A 23,932-nucleotide genomic window follows, 5' to 3' on the forward strand; every position below is an offset into this window, starting at 1 on the left:
GACTAGGATTTATTGACTTGGGTGACAGCCCTGTGAATAAATGTTGTTTGAAAAAGTGGTGTTTTTTGTTTTTTGTTTGGTCCCTGCTTTTAGTGAATTTTGCTGGGTGACTCTTCAGGTTCTAGAATTAGGGAGAAAATTGTCCCCCTGTCCACTCCTTTCTGTACTTTAAAAGCTTCTGTTGTGCTTTCAATTGAACCACAGATAACTCAAGCCCTGGTACAGATTACAGTGGAAGGGAATTTGCCCACAGATCCCAGATATTATACAGCTGGAGCAGAAGGCAATCCCGTTTTATTTAAGCCAGGGTTCTGCACCTGTTTGTCCTGGACAGATTTATTCTTGTAATCTTGACCGTGGCATTCCACAACTACTGGTCAAGCATTTTTTGTCATCTTTTATAATCTTTTTTTTAGGTTGAGACAGTTTCACTGATTATGTAGATGAGGGACAAATGCAGAACATAAATAACATCCATCTAAATATATGTAAATGGGTGCACTTGGGAACCCTGTTGGGCTTGGGATGGATGGACTAAACCTGCTTTCCATCCCCGGGTGATCCTTGCCATTGAGAATCAACCTTCTTCTATCTGCATAGCTCCACCCCTTAATCTGCATAGTCACTTAGCTTCTTCAATGCTACATCATTTTGCTTCAGGCATGTCTGATCATGATCATTGGGGTGAGGAATGTGAACTTTGCATCAATGCTGGAGCTCTTTGGCCTTTACCTTGCAGTGTGTGTGCATGTGAGTTTGCAAGGATATGGTGTGTCCAAAAGAAAAAAGCCCTGTGTTGCATTTATAGAACTTTTTCTGCAGCTGGCTTGATTTTACTGCATGCAAAGTAAGTTTTATAAAATTCCAATTTAATCACTCTGTATTCAAGCCCAGAGCTAAACATCAATATTTTAAAATTAATATGAGAATTAGAATTTCAGATGGTACTTGCATGACTCACTGTATTCCCTTGCTTTCCCCCGCATTGAACTGCCTTTTGATGTAGCCCTTTCCCTGTTTATGCTCTAGCTCTTCTAGTTGCGGCAAGAATGCATGATTTTCGGCGCACTGTGAAAGAAGTCATCAGAGTGGTTAAAGTTGGCGAATCAACACTAAGAAAAAGGTAGGTCAAGTTTGTGGGGGTCTTCGCATTTTACGTAAGATGAAGAGCAATGTGTTTACCATGAGGACAGGACTATTTTACACTTCTAGAAAGACATTCTTTGCCTGCACAATCCTGACACTGTGCAAGAGTAGCAGTTTCACACAGAACTTTCTGCTGATAGGAATATAAATGGTGGTGAGCACCAGGGCCTAGCTTGGGCTGTGAGGAGTGGCTGTACCCAGATATAGGCTGGGAAGGTTTATTCTTCAATCCAGGTCATTTGCTGGTCCTGGAGCCTAGATTTGAAGAGCTGAAGTCTTAGCAGGGAGAAGGTACTGCTCTGTAGGCTAGGCAAGGTCAGAAGGCTTGGTATCTTTTATTTATTGCAGGGGGTTGGATCAGATGACCATTGTGGTCCCTTCCAGCTCTCCAACTCTATGATTCTATGAGGCATAGCCAACTCAGAAGTTTCCTGTTACTCGCCAGTTACTGGTGCCAGTGTTGCTCACCTAGACCATCTCCTAAGTCATGGTTATGAAATTCCAGGTTCAAGGTCTGTTGTTGTACCTTACAACATACCCACTTTGAGTTTTCCCTTAGAGAGTGACTCATTTGAAGTTGTCTTGCATTGGAGAACTCTACAGAACACGAGGCTTGTTGAATTTGCATTCGCCCCAAACTTGTGCCAAACAATTTCCTCACCTTCGTACTTAGTAAGATCTTCAGCTCAAGCGGGCTGCCAAAGCTATAGGACAGTGAAGACAAAACATGGGAACTCAGCTGCTCCCACCCATTACCAATGTCTTCAAGGATGAACATGTAGAATTATTGTGCATGTAGACTTCCCCATTCATTTACACAAAAAGAGCAGCTCCTTTTTTATTTCCTTTGCACGGAGCTTCCCCCTTCATTGAAGTTAAGGAGGTTGCCTTTCTGTACTGTGAACTTTGAAACCTCCTATATGATATGTTCAAGGGATTTTGGGATTGGAAAAACTGTTCTAAAATTAGTCATTTCTACAGAGACGTTAAGTCAAGGATTCCACTGCCTTGCAAGCATTTCATTTAATATGCTGGCAACAAAAATTATTAGGGCTGAGGGTGAAAGAGGAGAGTGCAAAATATGGTCTGAAGCTCAACATCAAAAAAACGAAGATCATGGCTACTGGTCCCATCACCTCCTGGCAAATAGAAGGGGAAGAAATGGAGGCAGTGAGAGATTTTACTTTCTTGGGCTCCATGATCACTGCAGATGGTGACAGCAGCCACGAAATTAAAAGACGCCTGCTTCTTGGGAGAAGGGCAATGACAGGCCTAGACAGCATCTTGAGAAGTAGAGACATCACCTTGCCAACAAAGGTCCGTATAGTTAAAGCTATGGTTTTCCCAGTAGTGATGTATGGAAGTGAGAGCTGGACCATAAAGAAGGCTGATCGCCGAAGAATTGATGCTTTTGAATTATGGTGCTGGAGGAGACTCTTGAGAGTCCCATGGACTGCAAGAAGATCAAACCTCTCCATTCTGAAGGAAATCAGCCCTGAGTGCTCACTGGAAGGACAGATTGTGAAGCTGAGGCTCCAGTACTTTGGCCACCTCATGAGAAGAGAAGACTCCCTGGAGAAGACCCTGATGTTGGGAAAGATGGAGGGCACAAGGAGAAGGGGGCGACAGAGGACGAGATGGTTGGATAGTGTTTTCGAGGTTACCAGCATGAGTTTGACCAAGCTGCGGGGGGCAGTGGAGGACAGGAGTGCCTGGCGTTCTCTGGTCCATGGGGTCACGAAGAGTCGGACACGACTAAACGACTAAACAACAACAACAACAACAACAACAATAATTATTATAATAATAATTTATTATTATTTATACCCCGCCCATCTGGCTGGGCTTCCCCAGCCACTCTGGGCGGCTTCCAACCGAATATTAAAATACAGTAATGCATCAAACATTAAAAGCTTCCCTAAAAGCCGCCCCATTGTCTCTGTGCTCACAAATCCTGCCTTAAGGGCACATTTGTGTAGGAATAGCGTGAGCCTATGACCAGCGGCGTTCTCTGGTCCATGGGGTCACGAAGAGTCGGACACGACTAAACGACTAAACAACAACAACAGGCTTAGATGCTGTTGACTTGTTTTAAGTAAAAACCATGGGATGTATTTGCAACTCATAGGATGGAAGGTGATTCTCCCTGTAGCTTGCTGCCTATAAAAGAAATCTCTTTAAAGCCCAGCATTTGAAATGCTTCAGAGGTTGAAGTGAACCATACAGTAGCATGCACAAATGAGGCAACTTTATTAGATAATGCAACGTCATTGATGGGTCTGAATGACAAAGGTGTTGTATGATGGAAATTTTCCATGTAATCCCATATGTTTAATTGGCACAGCATTTTTAAAAAACGTTTTATTAAAAAAAGGCTTTCCGTTTTAAAAAGTGTTTGTGTTTTGTTGAGTTCATCTTGCAAAAACACATTATACACTTTTTAATCATTTGCATTAAATAGGAATTCTAAATCCATTGTCTGTAAAGTCGAGTGTTATGGAGCTTGTCATCCTCCCTTAAAAAGCAAATAGCTGCAGAATTATCTCACTGAATTTTTCTATTGCTTATGCTTTCAATAAATGCTAAAATACTTACCGTAAGTCTGAAGAATGACATGAAAATACAGTTTAATATATTGGATGTATTACTGGTAAGCTAATAGTTTTTGACCTGGCAATATATCGTGAATTATGTGTGCGTGTGTGTGCTGTGCCAAAATCACAATGTGGGAAAAACTGTGAAGTATATAGAATGCCTCTAAATACTTCCATCTTTATCTCAGATATTGTGATTATATCAGTATATCACAATGTTTAGCTGGTGGTATACTGTGATGTTGAAAACCAGATGTCACCCAGCCCTACTTGAAACTGTTGTGATTGACAGGTGGCTGGTCCTGCATACGTGTCAAACTTGGCCCAGATCTAGTTCGCCATCCTGCTGTTTTATAGCATCAAATGGCGTGTCTTTAATTAATTTTTCTTTCTAATCCACTTGATAAGTTTCAGGGCAAATCCTGGCTTCATAAGAACATCATTTGAAAGCCACAATTCTGACTGAATAATCTTTAGTTGATCAACATACCGATTTAAGCCCATTTAAAAGCGCGTGGCACTGCGGAGCAGATACTTTGCACGGTTTCCAAATCATTTGGATGGATTATTGGCGCGCAGCCTTCATTTTATTTGAGTGATAGCAAATGTGCTGAATTGTAGTGGAAGCACATTCATTTGAGCAGTTGTTTAAAATGAAGGAGCGTAACTGCAAAATTCGTGCTTTGAAATGTTTACTCAGGTCATGCATATCAACTAAATTGACAGTGTTATTTACTTTGACAAGGTAAACGTGACAGCTGAATTATTTTCAGGGAGCTATAATTACAACTGTATTTATCACAAATCCATAAAACATGATTGATGTTTCTCAAATAACCCCACATTATATTGCATTTATCGCAGAGGCATATTCAAAACAAACCTTTTTGAGTAAGTCTTCCTGAGCCCAAGATTTTTCCTTCAAGCACTTAGATTCTTGAAATGTCATTAGGTAGAAGTTGGCTGAATTAATAAGTACTTGTTTCACATAACTGTTTAAAACACACACACACACTGCTTCTTGTGATAGACATTGCTTTTTTCACCTGAGGTTTTTCTCAGGGTGAGGTTGGGAATGGATTTCCTGCCCCTTCCTCTCCCTGTCCCTCTTTTCCTCAGTTCATTGTATCTGGGGAGGACTGCAGTTCGGTGGCAGAGCCCATAATTTGCACGCAAGTTCAGTCCCTGGCATCTCTGGGCAGGACAAGGAAGGAAGTCTGGTAGAGCTGTCGTCCATCAGTATAGACAAGGAGTTCTTGTTGGACTCCCATCTCCCATGAGCACCAACCAGCATAGTCAATGATCAGCTGTGGGGGGAACTGCAGTTCATCTGAAGGGCACTCATTTCCTACTCCTGATATTGCGCAATACTGTGTTATATGGAACAATGGTCCTATCTTCCAGAATCTTCTTGGTCATTAGTTTCTGCCTTCCATCAACTGCATCCAAGTGTCGGAGCTTTATAAAATCATATACACTGGAACTTTGCACACTCGTAACCTGTATTGACAGTTTTGGGAGAATGCGTAATTCTTTTGCTTGTTTTCTCCTGTTCTGGAGGGTAAGACTCAAACCAATGGCTCCAAGTTGCAAGAAAGGAGATTCTGACTAAGCACCATAGAATCATAGAATCATAGAATCATAGAGTTGGAAGAGACCACAAGGGCCATTGAGTCCAACCCCCTGCCAAGCAGGAAACACCATCAGAGCACTCCTGACATATGGTTGTCAAGCCTCTGCTTAAAGACCTCCAAAGAAGGAGACTCCACCACACTCCTTGGCAGCAAATTCCACTGTCAAACAGCTCTTACTGCCAGGAAGAACTGTTTGAAAGTAAGAGCTGTTTGACAGTGGAAGGGTCTCCCTTGGGAGCTTGTAGACTCTCCTTCCTTGGAGGTTTATAAACAGAGGCTCGATGGCCATCTGGGTGCTTTAATTGAGATTCCTGCATTGTAGGGGGTTGGACTAGATGGCACTTGGTCTCCCTTCCAACTCTACAGTTCTAGGATTCTAAGATTTTTATACTGAATGACATTTCCTTCGGCTTCACTTTGTAGGGGTGAACAAGTTCATGTACACAGCAGACTCTAGCATGGGTTATTTTTAGGAGTGGAAGAAGTGATATTCTGGGGTTTTTTTTGGCTTTGTGATAGGTCAGGTTCTGATGCTTTTCATGGGCATTGTATTAAACTTTTTTAACAATGAAAGAGAGCAAGATGAGGGGAGGTTATATTAAGCACTCGGGGTAGGGTGGGGAACATGCAATGTCAGTGGTTAGCGGATATGTGTCAGTCAAGACGGATCTTGAATCAGCTGTTAAGCAGATGGCTGAGAAGAGGAATTTGGGATCTTACCAAAAGGAAAAGAATGTTTGTTATGAATGGAAGTGCATGGCTTTTTTTGGTATCTGGATACAAATTTCATTGGAGAGGCACCAAGAATTGCTTTGCTAAATTAAGTAGAGGCCTGAAATACATACTAGCATAATTTCAAAGTGCTATCATTGGTTGAATGACAAGCAGCTTGCTCGCACATTAGGCAAAGATCCAATCTGAGTATCTTTCTGGTATTTCTTCCAGTAACTTCACTGATCAACCTCTGTTTTCCTTCCATAGAGAAAGTGCCATTTTCCCCCACAGGATTTTCCTCCAAGCGAGTCTAACATTTCAGCAAACTATTTACAACAAAGACACTAAGAATTTGCTGGTAGACTTCAGTACTTTCATTTTCACACTCGCTTAAGCAGTTGTCAGCATTGCTGTCGCTTGAGAGTTGCAGCTACAAAGTCAGTACAAAAACAACCCAAAATGTTTTGCTGTTTCTTCCTTTTGCCCTTAGACTATCATTGATCCATAGATGAGCTAGAAAAATTTTGGGTCCCTGAAGATTTCTTTGACATAGTCTGTGACACTTGTAAGAGGATTACAAGTTATGTTTGTCTAACTCTGACAGAATCATTGCTGCTTTTGCCGGAATTAGAAAGCACTTGTCTTAAGTTCAAATCTTTACAGCACCCTTGGCTTAAGGCTAAGCCGTTCTTAGGTTTGGCCCTGTACATGTGGCCAAAACCTGGTTTCTTGACTAGCAATATGCTAATCATTGTGATGGGTCAGGGACTGGTATGTAGATGTCGCGATGTGAGGATACCTGCATTGTATTAGAAGAACTCCTGGGAGGTACAGCACATTTCTGCTTCTGCTCTGAACAGACACACATTGCCTTGCCTTGCTGCATTTCTGTCATTGGGGGCCAGCAATCCAGGGTCACAGTTGAAGAGCATGCTTTGGTAGCATCATAACCTGGTCTTAGCCTGTAGAGCGTTATCTCATACAAACCTGCCAGGTTGATAAGGGTCAAATCGGTTAACTGTCACAAAACAACCAGCCTGTTTCTATCCTCATACAGTGGTGCCCCGCAAGACGAATGCCTCGCAAGACGAAAAACTTGCTAGACGAAAGAGTTTTCCGTCTTTTGAGTCATTCCGCAAGACGAATTTCCCTATGGGCTTGCTTCGCAAGACGAAACGTCTTGCGAGTTCTTGCAAGTTTTTTCCTTTTTCTTAAAGCCGCTAAGCTGCTAATAGCCGCTAATAGCCGCTAAGCCGTTAATAGCCGTGCTTCGCAAGACGAAAAAACCGCTAGACGAAGAGAATCGTGGAACGGATTAATTTCGTCTTGCGAGGCACCACTGTACCTCCCTTTTTCATCTGCCGGAGATCCTATGCGTCTTTACTTTTTGCTGGCCACTTTTGAGGGTGTTGTGTTGGAGATAGGGGTTCATGGATGTAGATTCAGACAGTGCTCTCTTCTTTGTATTGGTGAAAAACGAAGCGCTGATATTCATATCTTGATAAAAGGCAAATTGTTTCTGTTTTACCTGAGGTTTTGACCTTTAATTTGAAGGGCTTCAAGTACTTGTGGTCTCTTTTAGTGGGGCAGGTACTTTTTTGTATAGATGTGGGTTGTGGTCTTTTTTTTAAAAAAAGTTTTGTCTTGGTTGTGTTCATTGTCATTGGTTTTTGGGTCTACATTGTAAGTCACTTTGGATGACTTTGGTCAGGAAGGTGATTTAATAATGATAATACCAGTGCTGTGGGTGCCAGCACAAAATGACTGCCATGGGCGGTGACAGCAGCAACAAAATGTGCTGGTATTCTGTACCTGTGATTCCATCACAAAAAGCACTGTGTGTGTATAGCACAGGCTTCCTCAACCTCGGCCCTCCAGATGTTTTTGGCCCACAACTCCCATGATCTCTAGCTAGCAGGACCAGTGATCAGGGATGATAGGATTTGTAGTCTCAAAACATCTGGAGGGCCGAGGTTGAAGAAGCCTGGTATAGCAGGAAATAAGAGAGTTGGATATAAGTCAACTTAGGCTAGAACTGAACTGCTATCTGGTGTCAGCCAGCCAGGCAGCTATGGTGGCTCCTTTTTGCCACCTGTTCTTTTATTTCATGTGGCAACGCCACCATGAGTGTTAATAGGGCAGCCCCCAGGACCCTCCCCACCCACTTAGGTCACAGTAGGAACAAGGGCCAGGTGTCACATCCAGTTTTAGTTGGGGATGGGGGTCAGTACAGTGGTGCCTCGCAAGACGAAAAGAATCCGTTCCGCGAGTCTCTTCGTCTTGCGGCTTTTTCGTCTTGCGAAGCAAGCCCATTAGCGGATTAGCGCTATTAGCGGCTTAGGGGCTTAGCGGATCAGCTGATAAGCGGCTTAGTGGATCAGCTATTAAGCGGCTTAGCGGATCAGCTGATAAGCGGCTTAGCGGATCAGCTGTTAAGCGGCTTAGCGGATCAGCTGATAAGCGGCTTAGCGGATCAGCTGATAAGCGGCTTAGCGAATCAGCTGATAAGCGGCTTAGCGGCTTAGAAAAAGGAGGGAAAAGGAAAAAAAAAATGCAGGAACTCGCAAGACATTTTCGTCTTGCGAAGCAAGCCCATAGGAAATTCGTTTTGCGAAGCACCTCCAAAACGGAAAACCCTTTCGTCTAGCGGGTTTTCCGTCTTGCGAGGCATTCGTCTTGCGGTGCACCACTGTACTGTCCCTATTCACGCCTACTTCCAGACTACTACCTGCCCTTCTGTATGCACTATGCATGTGTGTGCACAATGAACAAAATAAATAAAACAGAGAAACTGCTTGGTGAAAGAAACCAGCTATCCCATCTCTTGCTGGCAACAGGTGTCTCGATCAGTGCTTCCCCCACTACCACCACCAAAACAAGCCCAGATCATTTTCTTTCTTGGTTGGTCCCAATCCAGAGGTACAGAATTATCTTGGATATCCAGTTCTGTAACTTGTAAAGACTGTAACTTTTCAGGAAGTGGAAAAAGGGGCCGATTACATTGAAAAACCTCACCTGAAGATTCAAGGTGAAGCTTGTGATGGTATGTAATGTCTTCTTGGAGAACAGTTGGTACTTGAATTCCTGCAGGATAGGTCCTTGTGGCATGACAGATCCAATAGGCATAGCTTTTGCCGTTTTGTGGTTGCTATTTCCCCCCAGTTTGAGGAGTGCTTGCAATGCAGGTGCTAAGAGCAGAAGCCAGGAAATCCCTGCTTCAAGCTTCACATTCGCCTGGAGCTCATCAAGTAGTGGTTGCAAAGTGATTGTCCTTTCAGCTCCAGCTTCCTGCCAGCAGCAATATGGGGCTGATAATACTGGCCTGCCTCACAAGATTACTGCAAGAGTATATGAAGTGCTTTGAACACTTAAAATGTGCTATAAGAATGCAAAGTGTTATTAAGTACGTAGTGTTCATCACATTTGAAGTGAGGAGAGGGGGGAGAAATGCTTCTAAAAGCAGCATGGTTATTCCCAGGCCAGAGCTGGGAATCATTTCTTGTACTCTGTTGATTTGAAAGTATTGGATAAATTTCCCCCACATTTTTGTGTTTGTGTGTGTGCTAAAAAAAACAACACAACACCCAAAATGTCACTGCCCGAGCTTTGCATGTGTAACATAACATTGCACATTCGTTCCCAAATATCTCAAGTTAAAGGATCTCAGATTACAGGCTTGGAAGGGACCTCTACTTTTGACTCTGTAGGCCTTGCTGTCAGTACAGGGTTGGATGACTTAAACTTGATTGCAATATGGGGGCTATCATGAATACTTAAACAAGATTGATTTATTACATTTTTTTTGAGATGAACGTAAAGCTTGTTCCTGCATTTTAATTTGACTACTGTTAATGACGTAGTAGCGTCTTCTAATTTTGTGGAAGAAGGCTTTCTCTGAGGTCTGACCCAGTCATTTATGGAATGTTCATTGTATATCTGTAGAAATTTTAAAAATAATTATAAGAATTTGTACAAATGGTTTTGTTGCTTTTAGAGCTTGCATTTTTTGTGTTTATCTCATTTTTATTTTGTTATATACAGTGCTTTGATAGCTTCAGGCTGTGCAGCAGTTTATAAATTAGTCAAGTTAATGATAATTATAAAGATCTATAAAGGTCGATTATAAAGGAAATTAAATGCAAGAATTTCCTTGTGATTTCACTGTTTATAACCCCGCTATCCATGGGCATATATGTTCCTGCAACTCACGATAACACTTCATACATCTGATTAAAGCTCTTGCCCTATTTAGAATCATAGAAGAATCATAGAATCATAGAATCATAGAGTTGGAAGAGACCACAAGGGCCATCGAGAACAACCCCCTGCCAAGCAGGAAACACCATCAGAGCACTCCTGACATATGGTTGTCAAGCCTCTGCTATTTAATTGTTAGTCTAAAGGTGCCACAATGTTCTTTCTTATTTTCGCTGCAGCAGATTAATATGACTGTCCCTCTGGAATTGCATTTCAATGGGCATTTTATGTTGGAAAAAGGGATTATAGGCCTTGTTTGTTGGTCATTAAAGACGGGTTATTTGAAATTGTTTTGGCTGAGCTCTTTCCTTAGTTTTGTTTTGAATTGGGGAACATCTTTTACATCTTTTTCTGTTGGTCTGCTGTGAAATTCACGGAGAGAAATCCTGTGTTAACCTTTTCCGGTGTGCTTTTAGACTTACAGAGTTTGAAGACACACCTGCAAGTCAGCTAACAATAGATGAGTTCATGACAATTGATTTGGAAGAGGAATGTGACCCTCCTTCATTTACAGCTGGTCAACGAAAGATAAAGATTCAGCAGGTGAGTGCTTTTGTACGCATAGTTCTTCCTTGCTTTTGTGGCTGGAAAGGCAGTGTCTATAGAATTCTATCCTGCTTTATTCCTCCATCTGGAAGCCAAGAGCGATGAAAAAAGAACCACATGAAAGTGCACATAATACCAGCAAGATCATATAATAGTGAGGTCAGCTCCAACATGTCATCGAAACCTGATGTGTAAAAATAATTCTCAAAAACAATCAGGATCAGGATCTACTTAGACCCATCCATGTGTCATGAAAAAGAAAAAAATATTTAATATCTGTTTCATCATTCATCTAAATGTGTGAACTTTCCAAAGCACCAGCACAAAGAAGACCCTGCCCTAAGCCCTTTCAGATTTTACTTTCAGCGCAGAGCAAAATATTGCCAACTGATACGTGTGAAATTTCATTGATTGGCGTCAGCTTGAGCTATTGTTGATTGATTGATTGATTTATTATTCACACATTTTACAGTATATCTTCTGCATCTTTTTACATTTTTTTCATCTTACAGCATTTCATTCAGACTTCCCAATCTAACCCTCTGGAGAAAACCTTCATTCTGCTGTATCTCCATTAGTTTCTCCGCCATTCTTTACTCCCATCTTTTCCTTAGTTTCTATTGCTGCTCCTGAGAAAATTGTTCCCACTTGCAAATGAATTCTAAAGTCACCTCTTTTTAAGTATTCTCCAAGATATTCCCACTTGCCCCTTGTTTCCCTTTCATCCCAGTCCCTTATTTTGGCTGTCATACTTGCTAATCCTACAAACTCTATGAGGTTTTTGTACAGCCATTGATCTTTTGCTGGTATGGCGCTGTTGTTGATTTTAATGCTTGCTTCTTTTGGGTAGGGATGACAGGAGATAATGCGGGTGGGGTGAGTGTGATAAATGGTGTTTTCCACATTGTATTGTCATCCCCCCCCCCATTTCCAAATTTCAGAGGTGAGTGATGGTCCTTCTATAGACAAGGTGGTACCATTTGCACATGAGAGAGGAGGTATTGACAGGCACAAAAGAACCCCAAGGCTTGCAAAAGTATAAAAAATCATTAGAAAAATAAAAGTAAGGGTAGAACTTCCCCGAACAGACCAGTGCGGATGGCGTACCCAGGGGACATGGAATGCTGACTGTTAGGGTGGGGGACAGAAAGCTGGATGTGGGGAGGAAATGGATTGAATATTGGTGAAGACAAGATTGACTGGAGCAGTAATAATAATAATAATAATAATAATAATAATAATAAATTATTTATACCCCGCCCTCCCCAGCCAAGACCGGGCTCAGGGTGGCTAACAACCAATAATAAAAACAAGTTGATTAAAATACAATTTAAAGAAAGATTAAAACGCAACATTAAAACATTAGGGCGCAGCCTCTTCACAGCAGGAGAAAGGAAAAAGAAAGAGGGGGAGGGAATCAAACTGATTCTAAGCCAAAGGTCAGGTGGAACAACTCTGTCTTACAGGCCCTGTGGAAAGAAATCAGATCCTGCAGGGCCCTGGTCTCATGAGACAGAGCGTTCCACCAGGCCGGAGCCAGTGTTGAAAAGGCCCTGGCTCTGGTTGAGGCTAATCTAACTTCCTTAGGGTGGTTAAAAAAGTAAAGTACCTAGGGGTAAACATAACAGCAAAAAATCTGAGTCTATTTAAGGATAATTACGAAAAATGTTGGTCTGAAATTAAGAGAGATTTGGATAGTTGGACAAAATTGAAGCTTTCTCTGTTAGGCCGAATTGCTGCTGTTAAGATGAATGTATTGCCAAAGATGTTGTTTTTGTTTCAAACATTGCAGATTGTGGACAAGACAGAGTGTTTCCGGAAGTGGCAGAGAGATATATCTAGATTTGTCTGGCAGGGCAAAAAGCCCAGAATTAAGTTTAAGATACTAACTGATGCGAAAGAAAGAGGGGGCTTTGCCCTGCCGGACTTAAAGTTGTATTATGAAGCCGCAGCTTTTTGCTGGCTAAAAGACTGGCTACTTCTCGAAGACACTGACGTATTGGATTTGGAAGGGTTTAACAATGCTTTTGGTTGGCATGCATATCTATGGTATGATAAGGTTAAGATCAATAAGGTCTTCAAGAACCATATTGTCAGGAAAGCAGTTTTTAATGTCTGGACAAAATACAAAGACTTACTGGAAAACAAAACTCCGAGGTGGCTTTCACCTCTGGAAGCTAAGGCCCGAAAAAGACCCAATATGGAGGCCAAATGGCCAAAATATTGGGAAATATTAGAAAAAGATGGAGACAATTGGAAATTGCAGAGTTTGGAGAAAATGAAGGATAAAGTGCGAGACTGGTTACACTACGCTCAGATTAAAGAAGTTTTTAAAAATGACAAAAAGCTAGGGTTCCAGGTGGAGAAATCGAAGTTGGAAACAGAACTGTTAGAGCCTAAGACTAAGGTATTATCAAGAATGTATAACTTGCTGCTGAAATGGAATACACAAGACGAAATGGTTAAATCGGTTATGATAAAGTGGGCTCAGGATATTGGGCATAATATTATGTTTGAGGACTGGGAAAGGTTGTGGACCACTGGGCTGAACTTCACTGCATGTAATGCTCTGAAGGAAAATGTAATGAAAATGATATACAGATGGTACATGACCCCAGTTAAACTTGCCAAAATATACCATTTGTCTGATAATAAATGTTGGAAATGTAAAGAACATGAAGGAACATTCTTTCACCTCTGGTGGACTTGCCCTAGAGTGAAGGCCTTCTGGGAAATGATATATAATGAGTTGAAAAAGGTATTTAAGTACACCTTTACTAAGAAACCAGAGGCCTTCCTTCTGGGCATTGTCGGCCAGAAGGTGTTAAAGAAGGACCGAACATTTTTTATGTATGCAACAACGGCAGCAAGGATACTCATCGCCAAGAGCTGGAAAACTCAAGATCTACCCACACTGGAAGAGTGGCAGATGCAGCTGATGGACTATATGCAACTGGCCGAGATGACTGGCAGAATCCGAGACCTGGGAGAAGAGAGGGTTGAAGAAGACTGGAAGAAATTCAAGATTTATCTACAAAAGTATTGTAATTTGGTTGAAGGCTAAGAAGGATGCTAGATCATAAATAATTGCCTACCACTGAATTAGATTTGAAATTGACGATAAGTGAGATTGAGGGAAATATAAAATTTGTGGAGAATAGATCAAATTAATTGAACAAAATTTAAGAATATAAACAAGATGATAAATTGCTGGGAAAAATTTATAACGATGTAAGTGGGAGTGGGAGACGTGAGGGAGTCCAAAGAAGTTCTGAAAAATGTGTTATGATTCATGTTATATTGTTTATTATTTCTGCATTTTGTATTTTAAAAAAAAAATCCTAATAAATATTTATATATAAAAAAAAATAATCTAACTTCCTTAGGGCCCGGGACCTCTAGGGTGTTGCTATATATGGACCTTAAGGTCCTCTGTGGGGCATACCAGGAGAGGCGGTCCTGTAGGTACGAGGGTCCTAGGCCATGAAGGGCTTTAAAGGTCAAAACCAGCACCTTAAATCTGACCCTCAGGATCATTCTACACTGCGGCATTTTGTTGCAGGCCCAGCTTGTTATTCTATATTGTCTTTTGCTCCTAGCAGAATACTGATCTATTGTTAAGTACAAACACTGTAGGTTGAATCTATTCTGGGCAATGCCATGTTGGCTTGTGTAGCCTTCAATTCATTTGTAGCACAATTTGTCTTCTGTTTCCACTGGTACCCTCATATTACATGAACTATACTTGTTGCTGATAGAGAACTTGAAAGTTACCATCCTGCAAACAAATGCACTATCCCAACCTCTCATTTTTAAATGACATAGAGCAGTGGTTAATCCTCCAAGCAGTTGGTCCTCTGAGCTACTCGCTCAGAAAGAGGTTTTACTTAACCTTCCAGTGGTGTCCAAATTTTTTTCAAAGAGGGCCAGATTTGATGAAGTGAAGAGCCGTGAGGGCTGACCAAAGGGCCAACCAAAGTTGTTGACTTTTTAAAGGATTGAAGTTGTTGGGGTTTTTTAAGGATTTTACCCCAGGAAATAAACTGCCACAGGGGCCGGATTAGGCCCTCGAAACGGACTTTGGACATGCCTGCCAATTGCAAGGTTGAGGCCCTTGAAGTGCATGGGGATGGCTTCATTTCAGATATTATTTAAACTCCCCCATTCACCTCAATTTATCTGGTGAGAATTGCATGCTTGCTGAAAGCCACCCTGCCTGCCCGTTACCCTCTGAACAAGTTCTCATCCTGGTGACTGATGTACATTTCAGATGTCTGAAACTGGTGATGATTGGGCAAGCAAGTCCAGGCTGAAAATTCAGATTCCTAGGAAACAGCCTTAGATGTTTTATTTCCTTGGATTTTTTTTGAGTTTGGCCCAGAAACATACCCACCAGCATGTCCAAAAAGGCAGACTCAGCTGAGCTACTCAGTACTTTTTTATTTTATCTGTATTAGCTGTGGGCTTTGGCAGGGACGGGCTAATATTTGACAGGCCCAAGTGCGCCAAGAGAAAAATGAGTCAAGTCTGCTACTGGACACACACACAGCCCTTTCAACAACTGCCAAAGAGGCATTCATTACACAGTCTAACACACATTCTGGAAAGCTGCTGAATGACCTGGGTGGTGGTGATACACTTTTCATATTGATAAAATTATTTTAAAAAGACCCTTCCCCAATGCACTGATAGCTCAATTTCTAACAGCTCTTCACTTCATTATGATATTACCTATTATTTATTAGAACCATCAATGTGTAGGGTGTCTTTCTTTACATGTGAAAATGAGAAAAATCCACACCCTAAGGAATTAGAAGTCTTTTTTAAAAGAAAGAAAGAAAGAAAGAAAGTGGGAAGATGCAAGGGAAAGGGGGAGGAATGCTGGCAAAGGGAAATGCCACTGGCTTCATAGAAAAAGTGGGGTTTTCGAGGAGGGGCTGTAAGGAAGAATAAAATAGCATTGTGGAGTAGGCATTCTGCAAGGGAGGATTAGGCTATTTATGATTGCTTGTCATGATGGCTGTTACCTCCTGCACTGAAGCCAGTATGCTCTGATATCCCTGAGGATTACAAGTGGGAAAGTGCTATAGGGTCTACATCCTCCTCGTGGGCTTCCTGTAGGCATCCGGTTGGCCACTGTGAGAGCGCATTGCTGGACAAGATGGGCCACTGGGCTGACTGATCGGAGCGCTTAGGTTCTTATGCCTAGAGGGGGCAGCAAGGGTGAGTGGGTGGAGCCATTTGAGAGCAAGCCTTGCCCAGTCTTGTGTTTGGGCAGCAGAGGAGCAGCAAAGTTTGAAGAATGAAGGTCACAGGCAAGGGGTTTAGTGGGAAGTGAGAGGCGAAAGATGGGTCAAGTTCTCAGAGATTTTTAATGGATGCACTGGACGTGGGAGGGATCGAGAAAGGAGGGAGGCGTGTGATCTGAGCAACAAGGAGTGGTGGACGGTTTTGGCTGTGGAGCTTTTTGGCAGAGGCGAGAGAGGGCTGAGCTGTAGCCAGGGAACGCTCAGAGAGAAGATAGCTGAAGAAGTGAATATGTGCCAGACCTGCATCAGCGTTTTGAGTTCAGTGCCCGCCTTTGCTTGGGAAATTCTGCTGGGCACGAGCGTTCGCTCCGTTTGCAGAGCCGTCACAGTTGCTTTCAACATAATTCCTGGCAGGTTACCTGCTGTGCCCAAGTTTTCCCCATCAGCTCACCACCCAGTGCAGCGACAAATTTATTCTGACTTACCAGATTTAAAATCTTTCGCACGATACAGCTAAGCTTATTTTGTTGCCTGTACATTCCTTCTCTTCTGTATGCCACTCTCATTCTTCCACCCCAATTAACCAAGGCCACAGCTGGAAAGGTATTTGCTTGTTAATTGGATCCCCCCCCCCAAAAAAAACCCTTTTCAGGTTCTGCTCCCACTGGAGATGCCCAGGGTTGGGGGAGGAATACAACGTTACATGGAATTCTGTGTTTCAACTGGTCCATTTTAAAATAAGCACTGCTATTAATTATGATTAAATTGCATTGGAATTGCTCCAAAACATTGCTTGCCAAGACATGCAGAGTGTCACTAGAATCTGCTCCTGAGCTGATTGTCCTGAAATATCTATCACTAATTTTGCATATAAATTATTATCACTGTGGGGGAAAACACACACACACACACACACACACACACACACACACACACCTCCTCCTCCTCCTCCTCCTCCTCCTCCTCCTCCTCCTCAGTGTTGTCTTTAAATCCTCTTTCTCCAAAAGGTTTTCTAGAGACATTTTCAAAAAGTTTTTATCCCCACCAGATCTTTGCTGAAACTTAACTTTGCCTTTCGAAACTACAACTATGTAGTTTCCAGAATGCGGCAGCTACACTGTTGACAGGAAGCGGCTGTGAGACCACATAACACTCGTCTTGAAAGACCTACATTGGCTCCCAGTACGTTTGCGAGCACAATTCAAAGTGTTGGTGCTGACCTTTAAAGCCCTAAACGGCCTTGGTCCAGTATGCAGTGGTACCTCGGGTTACATACGCTTTAGGTTACAGACTCCGCTAACCCAGAAATACTACCTCGGGTTAAGAACTTTGCTTCAGGATGAGAACAGAAATCGTGTGGTAGCGGCAGCGGGAGGCCGCATTAGCTAAAGTGGTGCTTCAGGTTAAGAACAGTTCCAGGTTAAGAACGGACCTCCAGAATGAATTAAGTACATAACCCGAGGTACCACTGTACCTGCAGGAGCATCTCCACCCCCATCGTTCTGCCCGGACACTGAGGTCCAGTGCCGAGGGCCTTCTGGCGGTTCTCTCGCTGCGAGAAGCCAAGTTACAGGAAACCAGGCAGAGGGCCTTCTTGGTAGTGGAACCTGCCCTGTGGAACGTCCTCCCACCAGATGTCAAAGAGAAAAACAACTGCCAGACTTTTAGAAGACATCTGAAGGCGGCCCTGTTCAGGGAAGCTTTTAATGTTTGATGTATTACTGTATTTTAATATTGTGTTGGAAGCCGCCCAGAGTGGCTGGGGAAGCCCAGCCAGATGGGCGGGGTATAAATAAATTATTATTATTATTGTTGTTGTTGTTGTTGTTGTTGTTGTTGTTGTTGTTGTTGTTATTCTGAAGGTACTTACACATTTGGATGCTGACTCATTCTGTCATGGAGGTAGATCCCGAAGGATCTATCCAAACTGGGTGGCAACATGATGCCAGAAGAGATATTTCCACCTATGTGTATAAAGCAATGGCCATAGCTCCATGGTAGAGCACAGGCACACAGAAGGTCTCTGTTTCAGTTGTCAGTGTTCCTTTTACTTCAGCAGGTGATGGGAAAGACCTCTTTGTGAGACCCCAAACAGCCAGCCTGAGCAAACAATGCTGGGCTGGGTGTTAAACTAGTCTGCACCCTATAAGACGGTTCCCTGTGGCTTAGAATAGGGGTTGCTAAGCTTTTTGTCCCAGCGAACACCTTTCAGATTTTGAAAGAGTGCCCTGGGTGCCAGTCACAAAGTGGCTGCCTTGAGGGTGTGGCATAATACAAAATTGCCGCCGGCATAAAACGAAGTGAGAGAAAGTAATAATAATATTAATAATAATAATTTTTTATTTATACCCTGCCCTCCCCAGCCAAGGCCGGGCTCAGAGCGGCTTACAAGCAATAATAAAAACAAGATGAATGATTACAAACTTAAAAACAAAAATAAAATACAACATTAAAATAATGGAACATTAAAATATTAAAATGTAGCCTCATCGCAGCAGGAGAAGGAAAAGAAAAGAAAAGAAAAAAAGAGAGGGAGGGAGGGAATCAAATTGGCTCCAAGCCAAAGGCCAGGCGGAACAACTCTGTCTTACAGGCCCTGCGGAAAGAGATCAGATCCTGCAGGGCCCTGGTCTCATGAGGCAGAGCGTTCCACCAGACCGGAGCCAGAGTTGAAAAGGCCCTGGCTCTGGTCGAAGCCAATCTAACTTCAATCTAACAGTCTAATAGTCGTTGCTTCACCCACCACCCTGGGACAACCTCATGCTTACCATGCGAAGACAGCTTTTGACTGCTGGTACAGGAAGATACAGAACACAGCTACTCAAATGATGAGCAGGCCAGAGCATCTGTCTTACAAGGAATGAATCAGGAGGTTACAGATTTTAGTTGAGAAAACAGTGGATTTAAGTGGGGTGGGGTGTTAATAGAGGTTTATAAAATTACCAAATTGTGTGGGCTAATTAGACAGGGAGGGATTGTTCACTTTCAGAGTACTAGATGTTGTCGCCCAATGAAATCGACTGCCTTAACACTGCTCAGTCCAGGCAAGAGAGGTTCTTGTTTATGAGGAGAGAAGTTTCCTATTCAATAGCAATCAGGCACCTTGTGCATGTTTGTGCGTACACTTGAGTCAGCAGTGGGAAAATCTGCATACTCAGATTGTAGAGACAAAATTGAGTATCCCATTAAATATAAAGCCCTATAAATGCCATGCATTGAATGTGGTCTTTTGAGAAATAGCCAGTTTGTGATGGCTATAAATGTAGTTGGTGTCCCTCTCCCTGTGACATTTACGGCAGCCACAGACAGTAAAATGCAGGGCTAATCCATTGCAATTTCCCTGTTGGTACATGAGAGCCATTATGTCTTTACTGTGCAAAATGAGTACTCTCTGCACTCTCTTATTTTTGATGATGATGTTTATTTTAATTATCTGATGCTTAGGAAGCACCAGACAGACCTCTTTCCTGGGCAGTTGCAACCAATCTACAACTTGTCACAAGTTGCCTTGAACTAGGTCAGAGTATTTGTTGTAATGCTTTCACTGGCAGCAGCTCTCTAAGGTCTTAGACTGAGGACTTGCCCATCTCCTCCTACATCATCAGCTTCATTGAACATGGTAGGAACTGAACCTGGGATCTTCTACATGCAACGTATGTGCCCCACCATTGAGCCAATGTGTGTAGGTGGCCATATGAAGTGGATATGGCAGATATGGCCCACCAAACTGTCTAGGTCCCTTCCTTTCGGCATTTGGGTATAACTGAAGTACTCATTTGTTTAATCATGGGTCATTATTACAAATACAGTGGTACCTCGGGTTAAGAACTTAATTCGTTCTGGAGCTCCGTTCTTAACCTGAAACTGTTCTTAACCTGAGGTACCACTTTAGCTAATGGGGCCTCCTGCTGCATGATTTCTGTTCTCATCCTGAAGCAAAGTTCTTAACCCGAGGTACTGTTTCTGGGTTAGTGGAGTCTGTAACCTGAAGCGTCCGTAACCCGAGGTGCCACTATAAAGCGAATGATGTACATGGAAATGTAAAGAAACTGAGGGAACATTCTTTCACCTTTGGTGGACATGCCCAAAGGTCAAGGCTTTCTGGGAGATGATCTATAATGAACTAAAAAAGGTATTTAAATATACCATTTCTAAGAAACCAGAGGCCTTCCTTTTGGGCATTGTCGGCCAAAGAAAGATAGAACACTCTTTATGTATGCAACAACCGCAGCAAGAATACTCATCGCAAAGTATTGGAAGACACAAGATTTGCCCACTCTGGAAGAATGGCAGATGCAAGTGATAGACTATATGGAATTGGCAGAAATGACTGGCAGAATCCGAGACCTGGGAGAAGAGTCGGTGGAAGAGGATTGGAAGAAGTTCAAAGAATATCTCCAAAAACATTGTAAAATGTTTGAATGTTAAAATGATGTTGGATATAAAGATCAGTGACATAGTAAAAAGAAATATGCAAAAAATGTTTTAAGAAAAAAGGGTAAGACTTGAGTAAAATTATGTTGAAGCTTAATAAATGACATAAGGGATTAAGTTACAAAGAACATGTGATAAATGGATTTAAAAGGAAAGGAAAACCGAAGACATAATAGGTTGAAATGTATAATATTAAATAAGATTGGAAAGAGGGTAAGGAATTGCTGAATTTGATTGTGTAAAGGGGAACACAGAAAAGGGAGATGGGAGGAAGTCAGGAAAGAGGGATATAAAGATAGTAAGTAAAAAACTAGATTCTTATTTTTTCTCTGTTTTTTCTTTTCTTTTGTTTTTTCTTATTATTTTTTCTTTTATTCGTATACGTTTTGTATTGTGTTATAATGTTTCTGTTGAATATTTGTTTTACTATGCAAAATCTTAATAAATACCTTTTTTTAAAAAAAAAATATAAAGCGAATGATGTACAGTGGGCGCTCGGGTTGCAAATGTGATCCGTGTGGGATGCACATTCGCAACCTGCAGTGTCTGCAAACCGCAGCAGCGCACCTGCTCACGCGCAGGTTGCGATTCGGCGCTTCTGCACATGCGTGACCGCCGAAACCCGGAAGTAACCTGTTCCGGTACTTGCAGGTTTCGGCGGTCCGTAACCTGAAAAAATGCAACCTGAAGCATCTTTAACTCGAGGTATGATTGTATTAGAGAATCTGCATGTAACGTATGTTCTTTGCCGCTTAGAGATGGAGCCCCTTATAATTTTTAAGAGCTGGTTCTTCTGTTTCTGTATCTAAAGATTATGACTTGAACCTTTTGAAAATTACGTGCAAATCATTAACGAGACAGTGAAGTGGCCAGATTCAAATCCTCAGCCATGAAAATGGGTGGATGACCTTGGGCAACTAACTTTCTCTGTCTCCTAAATTGCTTTCTAGATTGATTATGAGCCCATCTTACCCTGCTGTGAATTCAGAATGTCCACCTATCCTGTCATCAAATCTGTGTACTTAATTCTGGATTTCAGCTCTCTCTCTCCCCCCTCTCCCCCCCACCCCGGTCAAAGGGCTTATTTTGAGAAACCTAGCACCCCAGCATTTATGAATGTAAGGTATACTGCCAAACTTTGTACTGTCCAGTGGGGTTTTGTTGCATTTGCTTTTGGTTGCAAGCTTCAGAGCCTATAAAGTAAACCAAAGAATCTAACAAATACCTTTTGTGAGTTTTTCTTTGATTATTGGATTGAGGCATGAATCTAGTGGAGAGTTTCAAGCAGTATTTTAAATCTAGTTTCCAGTCCTTTTCTTTTGTTGTGTCCTAGATCATAGGGCTCTCTTGTGCATTGTAAACCCTAGATGCAATCCATACTTGTTTAGCTCATGCACAACTGTTGAATTTGAATGTTGTCAGGCCTGCTGCAGAATATATATTTTACAGGATATAGTTATTGATGCTTGTAAATCTTCCTAATGTACAGTTTGGTTCTGTTGCTCATTTGTCTTCCTCTCTCCTTTCTCCAGCTTGAGAAGGAGCTGTCTAAAAAGCTTGAAGAGTTAGAAGGTAGGGGCTACATTTCATTCAGTTGTCTTATTTCTGCCACATTGTGTTTGTGCACTGGTGACAATTATTTGTATGTACCGCAGGTGAAATATCAAGCTACCAAGATGAAATAGAGATTGAGTTAGAAAATAGCAGACCAAAAGCAAAAGGAGTTTATGCAAATTTCAGTAAAGACGGTAAGTCTGTTTAAAATCCCTTAATCAGGAGTATGTTAAATGTGAGAATGATTTTACCGTAGTTTTGAATTTGGGTATATAAGTGCATCAGTTTGGAATATAGAGAAAAATGAAGTATTTCATTTGTAAGCTAGGAATGATGCAGGAAGAGTTGGATTTTCTAACAGAGTCGGGGAATTTGTGATACCTCTTTCAGTGCTGCTAGCCCTAACTAGATGAATTGAGAGTTTTGCATTGACTTTTAAAAATTATTGGTAGAGAAATCAAATAGCTTCCAGGGAAAAGAGGAGAGCAGGCATTGGTGTTGGTATTGGTGAATGTCTTCCCAGATGATATGTCTACTCAACTGCAGAACTTTGTAAGTACGTATGGGATATAAATAGCTTCATTTCCCTTCCCAACCTTTTGCGAGCTCCCAGTCACCAGAAATGCATTAAACACGGACATACAGGAAAGTAGTAAAATATATGATGGTGCCCATCTGTGCTGGACTCATTGATTTAAAAATAAAACAAAATTGAAGACTGCGGAATAATGCATCTCTATATTTACATTTCATTGTTCAGATAATTTCATTGGTTACATTGGCATCTGTGTGAGGGAGCTTTTAATCAAGAGATTGTGGTCTTCCAATTCTTAAGGAGTGGGATTTCTGAAAGCTGGAAGCTGTGAAGGCAATCTCTCTTGTGCCAGTAGCCCAACTTTGAAGCACTGTGAGCAGGCTTGTCAGCCGCTAATTGGGGAAACTGATCCTCTGGTGGTCTCAGCAAAGTCTTTTGCTGGGCGGGTGCTCATAGCTGGAGCTGGACCTAGGAATGATGGAGGGGTGCTGGGCAGATGTTTCCTCTCGTTTTGATGGCTTCAACAAAATTTTAGCAATTGCCCCCTTTACAATGTTGCTTCGTTACTGAAACGCCACAGTTAAAACTGCAAAATATTGAATTAATTCACAATGTCATTGGTTTTGCTCACAAAGCAGCCTCTGCACCAGCCACCACATCTTTAGAGGGCATGTTTCCAGCTCTGTTCACACCTTCAATATGCATTCACTGAGCGGAGGGGAGTGTGGCTCTGATGTTTGTTTTTTGACAAGGACGAGTAATGAACTCACGCTAGAAAGAAATAGTGATTGTGAGAGATCCTTAGGAGTCTAAAGTAGCCTGCCAGCAGCATATAGCGCACATCTGTTTTAACATTTTTGATGAAATTATTTGATCCTCTCCCTTTAAAGACTGCATGGAAGACAATGCCTCGAGTATATTTGGAGAAGAGGAGGGAGAAGACGAAGAGCTGGAAGCAGCTGCGAATCATTTAAACAAGGACTTTTACAGTGAACTTCTGGATAAAGACAGGTCAAAGGAAAAAGAGTCTCCTCTGAGGCCACCTGCCCTGGAATCCCTGCTTGGCCCTCTCCCTACAGCCGCCAGTCTTGGAATAACAGAATCTATAAAAGAATGCATATTGACTAAGGATCGAGACCACAGTAAGTACGACCTGAGTTAGACATATGAATTGAGTTGCGAAGCACAAGAGGTTCTCGCTGTTCACTGGAATTTCACTTTTGTACCAAACTGGAGCTTGCTACTCTGTGATGGGGATTGGTGGAGGCT

The 23,932-nt window shown here is 42.1% G+C and overlaps 1 protein-coding gene and 1 long non-coding RNA gene across 2 annotated transcripts in view; one reads left to right on the plus strand and one right to left on the minus strand.

The window, feature by feature from the left end:
• Positions 1–23,932, minus strand: part of LOC307209050 — a 282,806-nt gene that overhangs the window by 105,734 nt on the left and 153,140 nt on the right. The gene's annotated exons all lie outside the window — the stretch shown is intronic.
• The window catches only part of BRF1 (BRF1 general transcription factor IIIB subunit), a 222,047-nt gene that overhangs the window by 104,146 nt on the left and 93,969 nt on the right, over positions 1–23,932 (plus strand). Inside the window, exons 7-11 of the mRNA XM_079994663.1 lie at positions 1,030–1,123; positions 10,762–10,888; positions 22,107–22,146; positions 22,230–22,322; positions 23,554–23,805. Of these exons, the coding sequence (XP_079850789.1) occupies positions 1,030–1,123; positions 10,762–10,888; positions 22,107–22,146; positions 22,230–22,322; positions 23,554–23,805 (606 nt within the window). The remainder of the gene's footprint in view (positions 1–1,029; positions 1,124–10,761; positions 10,889–22,106; positions 22,147–22,229; positions 22,323–23,553; positions 23,806–23,932) is intronic.

The sequence above is a fragment of the Podarcis cretensis genome (genome assembly GCF_951804945.1).
Source record: "Podarcis cretensis genome assembly, chromosome: 1".
NCBI classification, from domain to species: Eukaryota; Metazoa; Chordata; class Lepidosauria; order Squamata; family Lacertidae; genus Podarcis; species Podarcis cretensis.